Here is a 7,923-nt window from a genome sequence, read left to right on the forward strand (position 1 = left end):
TCTCATCTGCTCCCCCGTAACACTGCTCTTTTATTGAGGTTACATGAATATGCATAGGTGCATTAGCATACGATGTATACATACACACAAAGAGTACCTTGCCTGTGCGTTGTGTAAGTGTGTGTGTGTGTGTGTGGGGGGGGGTCAGTGTGTGACCCCATAAAGACTTCCCTAAACCTGCTGGTCTGGAAGTCCAGCAGTTCATCTAAACAAAAGGCACTTAGACTAAAACTGACATATACGTTTATCCTACCATAAAACAATAAGAGAAGGTACGACCTCTCCCATGCTCCCAGGATGTGGGTGTGAAAGCCAGAGCACTCTGGAATGCACACAAAGCCTTTGCAGACTATTAAGGATCACACATCCTATCACTACACAATCGATTATACACCTCTAAGCATATATGGTTAAATATTTCTAAGCATAAATGACAATCAACAATATAAACCTAACAAGGACCCTAAAAGGAAAAACTAAAACTTTAAAGTAAATTCTAAAATGTACAGTCAACCAATGAAGACAACGACCTGATGGATGGATGACCATGATGAAGGCCACAGGCCGAAACAGCCTTGGTCAAATAATAAAGCTGTTCTTTATACTATAAGTGTTGCTGGAGCTTCAGACCCTTGTTCTTCTCTATGCACTTTGGGCGTCATTGAAGTTGTTCCAGAAAACCTCCATTCTCTTTCAGAAAATCAATGAAGAGAAGCTAAATTAAAAAATATATATATATCATTCAAAAAGTTTAAAAAGCTCACAAAAAGACCACTGCTCACATTACTAAGAAGGTCCTGAGTCCAACTCGCCATCAGGCCAGGGTCTTTCAGTGTGAAGTTTGTGTGGGAACTCTCTGAGTACTCTGACTTCCTCCCATAGACCAAAGACTATTAGTGGGATTAGGCTAACTGGTCATTCTAAATTGCCCATAGGTGGGAATGTGAGTGTGAATGGTTGTCTGTCTCTATGTGTTAGCCCTGCCACAGACTGGCGACCTGTCCGGGGTGTATCCCGCCTCTCCCTGAATTGGACAAGCAGAAGAGAATGGATGGATTTAAGTTATTTAACAAACATAAACGTCATGTAAGGTACGAGTTTTCTGAATAGTCAAAAGTTTGGTACATAAAGGTACAATTTAGCAAAATGTATAATTTAGACAGAATATAATGTTACAGTAATGACTTGCTTGTGATTTTATGGTATTTTTGGCATGATTTTCACAATAAAAACATCCAATTTTTACATATTATGATTGTAAATTTGGAAAATATATTTTCAAGGTATTATAATTACTGTGAACTGAATCAATTAAATATTACTGACCAAAGTAAAATATTGATAACTTTAAAGGAGGTCTGATTATTCCAAGTTCCATCCATTTAAATCCTGTGTAAACGGTTTATTTTACATGATCATCATGCCCAAAGTGATTCACAATAACAATATTACTGAAAATATAAATAACAATAAAATTGTTATATTGTCAACACTCATGTTTGACTTTGTGTCTTTTGTCTCTTTTTATTGGAAAAAATAAAACTGAAAGTAGAGACAACCAGAGAACAGAAACAACGAACAAAAAATGCCACGAGAAGCTTAATGCAAAATCTTAACATTTCTGAGCGGTTTCCATGAGAATACCCCGTGAATGTACGTGTACTTTATACTTTTGCATCCATGGTGGGAAGGACAACTTCTGTACAGCAGGTGGAGGTAACGTCCCGTGAAGCTCTGCGACTGCCTTCATAATCCCACGCAGAAGAAGAAGGACGTTTGCCGGTGTTTGGAGCTGATATTTCTGGCATCACCTGACCTGCACACCGGCCGGACTCCAGATCGACCTCCAGCTCCTCTCCTCACCGGCTACCAGCTAATATTCGCCGGCCATGGCGCTTCGCAAGTTCTTCGTGGGTGGAAACTGGAAGATGAACGGGAACAAAGAGAGTCTTGGAGAGCTCATCAGCACCCTGAACACCGCCAGCCTGCACGACGAGACCGGTAACAGCCCCAGATTATTGCCGGGACCGCTGACTGACTGTGTGTGGCGGTTAGAGGGGATCAATAAAAGCGATTGTGATTGGTGACGTGGGAGGGGCTGACAGAGGAGGAGGGGGGGGGATGCTGCTGATGCTTCACAGGTGACACAGTGACATTGAAAGTCACGTGATCAGGAGGCGTCACATGAAGGCCTCATTCTCTCACTTCACTTTGAGGAATTAATTTTCTGCCTCTTCGTACTTTTCCCCATCAAATGGAACCTAAATCATGGTTTTTATTGCTGTGCTTGACAGCTGAGGTTAGTCCACTGAGTCTGTGAACAGTCCCTGTGTCTTCACACAGTTCACAGCTTGGGTTCCCTCCACCAGTCAGACATTTTTGAGGCTCATTTGTGTTTTCAGTTTGGTCGTTTTAGAGCGCCTGACTTAAAGTAGACAAAGAACCAAATACTGAACACCAAATCTTTGAATCAAGGATTTTTTTTGTACTAATATGCTGTACTCTGACATAAAACTGTGTGATCCAGCAGTTTATTTACTTTTTACACACTGATGTTTTTTGTTGTTGTTGTTTTTTTGTTGCAAAAACAAAGTCTTTAGCCTGTCTTCACACACTCATTCATGCTCATGTAGGCTCAATTACTGAAGAACAAGCCTGCTGCATCACTGAACAACAACATATGCTTATGATAAGGGCTTGTACATAGGAGTGTGCAACTACTCAAATTTTATTCAAGGAGTTTTTAAAACCAGACAATTGAGATAAAGCACTTTTTAAAAATGAATTCTTTTCTTTTGCTTTCACGCAGTCCAGAACAGAACAGATACATATGCATGAAATGATGATTAAAACACACAGTTTCTCTGTGTTAAATAATTATTGACCAAAGTAACCGATTCTCTTTGCTATATTTAAGCAGCTCTGCATTAATTTATTTTCTCTTACAGTGTCTTCATGACTGTTTCTTAATGTCTTTAAAATGAGGCAGGCTGCTGGAGGCGGTTGGTGATGAAAGCAATCGTAATCTTCAGTTAGATGAAATCATTTCAGTCTCCAGCCAGAATCACAGTTTAGCTCTATGTCCATTTAACTGCCTCTCAGGGTCTCCGGATTGTTTCAAATGCAGTAGGTGTTTGTAAATGCAGAATTCAGGTTTTCCTTTCATTTATTCAGGTATAACAGTTGAAAACGATCAGAGCAAAGAAGCATTTACATCAACAATAATGCTCTTAGAGCTTTTACACTGGTTTAACTAATGAATAAAAGTAAAACTCAGACAATCATCACAGCAAACACCAGTCATTCTGTCTGATTTCAGAGGTGGTTTGTGCCGCTCCCTCCATCTACCTGGACTTTGCCCGATCCAATCTGGATCCCAGGATCTCCGTCGCAGCACAGAACTGCTACAAGGTGGCCAAGGGAGCGTTTACTGGAGAGATCAGGTATCTCTCCTAACTCAAATACTTTATATATAATGCTGTGCTCACAGGCATACCCACTCTGTGATCGGCCTTGGGGCGGATATTATTTAATAATAATAATAATGGATACTTTATTGATCCCCATGGGGAAATTACTTGTTTTTCTCTGCATTTGACCCATTCACTCAGTGAAGCAGTGGGCAGCCCACTAAGCAGGCGCCCGGGGAGCAGTGTGTAGGGACGGTACCTTGCTCAGGGGTACGTCAGGGTAGCCGTTAAGTGGATTCGAACCGCCGACCTTCCGATCATGGGGCGACCACTTTACCTACTGAGGTATCCCTGCCCCCAGGGATAGCTGTTATGTTGTACAGGTGCAAACACAGCATCTCCCATTTGCTGTCTCTCTTACACATACACAAACATGCACACACAAAATTTGTGTAAAGATAATATCAATAGAACCATTACAGTTTTTGATCAGCACCACGGACAGCCACCACAGCCAGAGGTTATTATTTAAGCTTGTGCTATAGACTCATAACATCAAGAAAGACAGCTGTAATGTCCATAAACATGGGGCAAAAGAGAGAATCCCATCAGCCACAGGTCCTCACAAACTGACGGGATGGATCACTGCATAACAAACACACTCATTAATAGAGTTTCTTATTCAACAATCAGTTCCAGTGGAGCAGCTTTTAAAGTCTCTCTCTCACATACAAAGTCCTGTTCTTGCTTCTGATTTTTCTCCTTCCTCCACCTTTTTGTTTTGCTTGCTGAGCATAATTTAAACCAGTTGCTCTATGAGACACTCACTGGAAAACAAATTAAATTGTTGACTTCAGCAAGTTTGTGCACATTTTGCACATATGAAAGGAAATAATTTGTTCTTTATTTTTGACTGCTAGTGTTAACTCTTTCACTGAACTAACACAGCTAATCCTTCAACATGTTTGGACTCTCTGCTCACATTGCCTTCATATTAAATAATTTTTTGCTCTTTAAAGAACTTATTTTAACATTGTACTCAACAAAAAACAAACCATCCCTAACAAAAAAAGGAACTTCAAGAGCCAAATTGCATTAAATTTTTTCACGTCAATATACGTAGAGTTGACATGGGCTGTCCTACATGTTTCCTCTCCCTCCAGCCCAGCCATGATCAGGGACTGCGGGGCAGACTGGGTGATCCTGGGACACTCGGAGCGCCGTCATGTGTTTGGGGAAAGTGACGAGCTGATTGGCCAGAAGGTGAGAATCACAGAACTTTCCAATTATCTGGATTTCAAGGGCACATTTCTTTGTAAGAGTTTGCACAACAGAATTTTGTATCAGCATAAAACAGGTTCATATGTTCATCTGATGCCACCACAGTGATGGCAGCTTGTTCGCGCAGGTAGACTCTGACTTTGTTGCCGTTTCAGGTGGCTCATGCTCTGGAGAACGATCTGGGTGTGATCGCCTGCATTGGTGAGAAGCTGGAGGAGCGAGAGGCAGGAACCACCGAAGAAGTCGTCTATGCTCAGACGCAGGTCATTGCAGGTAAATACAAGAGAAATATTAACATTTTTTCTATGTTTTTTTTTTTTTTTATTGTAGGCTTTCATGATCTGTTTTTTTTTTTTAAGTTTTATTTTAGCTTTTCTGCTTTATATTATTTTTGCATCTTTTTTTATGGCTAAAACTTTGTTTTTACCTTTACAGGAAAAAAAATAAGTCATTCATTTCTCAAGTTTCTTATTCTAATGTTTTATTACTTTATTATTATTATTATTCATGATTATTGTTGCGCTATTATGTTTGTACTTTTTCTACATATACATGTAAAATTAAAATAATTGGTTATTTACTCAAATATTTCATTTAAACAAAGTTGTAATAACTAATAACGAGATTCATTACATAATATTTTGAAGGAAAACGAGCAGTTTGAAATAAATCGGATGTATTTACACCTTTTTTGTACTATTATGTTCTTTAGATCAAAAGTTTGGTTATTTAATGGTTCAAATGTTTCTCTGATTATGAATAATGACAAAAAAACTGTTACAGAAACATAAAAGTGAACTGCTGGATTCTACTCTGTTTTTATTCTGTGCATAAAGATAGAAAAACGAGTTCCTTTTGCTTCTGGATTTGTTCTGTCTGCACTGAGGCTTTACAAGACCTGATTGATGATCTTTTCCCTGGTTCCATCTTGGCCTCCTGTATTCTGCTTCTGTACTGAAAGTAGGCCACGTACTGATTTAAAATGTAAATAGGTCAGTGGTCTCTGCCTTCAACAGACACAGCTGCCTCTGTTAAAGCAGGCTTTGCAGCTTTAAAGCCAACAAAGGTGGAGAACTGATGGCAGCTTGCAGCCGTGGTCTGCTTTTAGGATGTTGCCTGATCAGAAAGGACCTTTTGAGTTTGCATACTAAGGTTTGCTTATTCTTTCTGAAAGGTAGGAAAACCTTTTAAAGAAGAAACACACCAGACAGATTTGTTTTTGAAGAAATGATAACCATGTTAATTATTAAGGTAGAGGTCAGGCATAATCCTGTTTTATGGCATCGTGATGTATGTGAAATGTGGCCTCTCGGCTGATAAACTGTTGTCTTTTCCACCATTATCCTTCCATATTCTTTATACAGACTTTGCAGGTCTTTAACATGATATTGCTGCAGCCCAAATGACTGGCTGCAGGTGGCAGCTGATAAAGCACCTTGAGAATGGATTGTAGATGCGGGTCTGCGATCACACCGTTACTTATCGGTGTTTATGCCTGAATGATGTTTGGTTGCAGAGAATGTAAAAGACTGGGGGAATGTCGTGCTGGCATATGAACCTGTTTGGGCCATCGGCACAGGAAAGACAGCCACACCTGAGCAGGTAATACCGCAGCCACATAACTACAAGGCCCATAAGTGAGCACATAAATAATCATAACTTCTCACATTACATCCAGTCCAGTGGGATGTTTAGCCCTATTTCCAATTTTTATCTTTGTCATGTTTTAATATCTAGTTTTACATAACTGCACACACGGGCAAATCGGCTGCACACATAACATAATTGTTATATGATTTAAGTCTGTGCTCCGTGGAAATGAATCCTGGGAGTTGATTTTGAAGATGTGACTGTTTAATGATTCTGTTCATGAACACAAACTCATTTTTTTCTAGTCTTTTTAGTTTTGCAGTCACATGTGAAAAAGAGAGTTTACACAGGGTATGAAGTATTTTCTGTATGACTTCATCAGTCTCTCATGTTATTGTGCATCGCTTCAATTCATTGAGGTTTGGAGCATTCATTTATGCATAGGTCTCATTTTAATCAATGCATGCAGGCTCAGGAGGTCCACGAGAAGCTGAGGGCGTGGCTCAGAGCAAATGTCTCCGATGATGTGGCCGACTCTGTACGCATCATCTACGGAGGTCAGTGAGCATAACTAAAGCAAACTTTACAGTAGGATTGTGTTAGGTTCAATGATGGTGCAACAATTTCATATACATGAAATAATGGTGTTATTAACATGTACAACCTCTGCAGACGTCACAGGTCGGTTTAATTTTGCCACTCTCTCCAGGTTCGGTCACAGGAGCAAACTGCAGAGAGCTGGCGTCTCAGGGCGATGTGGATGGCTTCCTGGTGGGCGGGGCCTCTCTGAAGCCAGAGTTTGTCGACATCGTCAACGCACGTGCATAACAAATGCACAACTACTACAGCAGGATCGATGGAAAACACCCTGCCCTTTAGATCTGCACCGTGTATCACCTTGTTTCTGCAAACTGGGCTGACTGATCCAGTTAAACCAGAGGAGGTTTGCATTCATAAAACAAACCGCATGTTGAATATTTAAACTACTAAATACCTTTAAGAAAAGATGTTTTTCACTCCATTCTTTATTTTCCTGACTTCAATAAATAAGGAAACTTTAGATAATTAAGATTAAAAACTGGAAATCCACTGAGGCATGTGATTCATGTGATCCATGTAAAGTTTCCTTTTAAATTCTTTATTTGCTGCTAAACTGAGGTGAACTTAGAGAATCAGGGGATCGGTCAGCCCAGGCTGCTTCATGTGTTTGACTTTATGTGTCTCACCTAACTGCACTAACTGATACTTTAGGTCTTTAACAAATAAAGTTTCAGACAGAATTTACTTGAAATGATAAAACAAAGATGTCTGCAGGTACTGAGCTGTGAGGAGTTGTGGTTTAACACTGACTGAAGAAATCAGGGAAATAAATGATGCAAGAAGTAAAAAGACAAAATAAATAAATGTGGAAAAAGTGTATTTTATTTTGTGGTTTACTGTCCTTTTCAAATGCTTTTAAAGAAACCTAAATGTGACTTATGAGCAGTTAAAACAAGTTAAAGCATTTTTCCTTTGCATTTATATTTTTTTAGAATAATATTTGATTAGTATAGAATCCTTGAAACTAGTACTTCATAAAAGGTTTTTTTGAAGGGTCATATTGCGTTTTTGTTCTTCTTTTTTAACTCATCATGTCAGACAC

At 39.4% G+C, this 7,923-nt stretch overlaps 1 protein-coding gene across 1 annotated transcript; it reads left to right on the forward strand.

Moving 5' to 3' along the window:
- Positions 1-1,746: 1,746 nt before the first annotated feature.
- tpi1a (triosephosphate isomerase 1a) lies at positions 1,747-7,700 on the forward strand. The gene is made up of 7 exons (XM_085261947.1): positions 1,747-2,001; positions 3,320-3,443; positions 4,574-4,673; positions 4,847-4,964; positions 6,208-6,293; positions 6,751-6,838; positions 6,991-7,700. Exons 1-7 carry the CDS (start codon positions 1,890-1,892, stop codon positions 7,107-7,109), a joined length of 747 nt encoding a protein of 248 aa, XP_085118073.1. The 5' UTR covers positions 1,747-1,889; the 3' UTR covers positions 7,110-7,700.
- Positions 7,701-7,923: the final 223 nt, after the last annotated feature.

The sequence above is a fragment of the Mchenga conophoros genome, linkage group LG22, assembly GCF_057382185.1.
Source record: "Mchenga conophoros isolate Kocher_MC1m ecotype Shallow Benthic linkage group LG22, M_conophoros_male_GT1.1, whole genome shotgun sequence".
NCBI classification, from domain to species: Eukaryota; Metazoa; Chordata; class Actinopteri; order Cichliformes; family Cichlidae; genus Mchenga; species Mchenga conophoros.

Excerpts from the sequence above, each read along its gene's own strand:
- tpi1a (XM_085261947.1), top strand. The coding sequence starts at position 1,890 with ATGGCGCTTCGCAAGTTCTTCGTGGGTGGAAACTGGAAGATGAACGGG. Across the intron at positions 4,674-4,846 it reads ACGAGCTGATTGGCCAGAAG|GTGGCTCATGCTCTGGAGAA; the intron begins GTGAGAATCACA and ends TTGCCGTTTCAG. Across the intron at positions 6,294-6,750 it reads AGACAGCCACACCTGAGCAG|GCTCAGGAGGTCCACGAGAA; the intron begins GTAATACCGCAG and ends CAATGCATGCAG.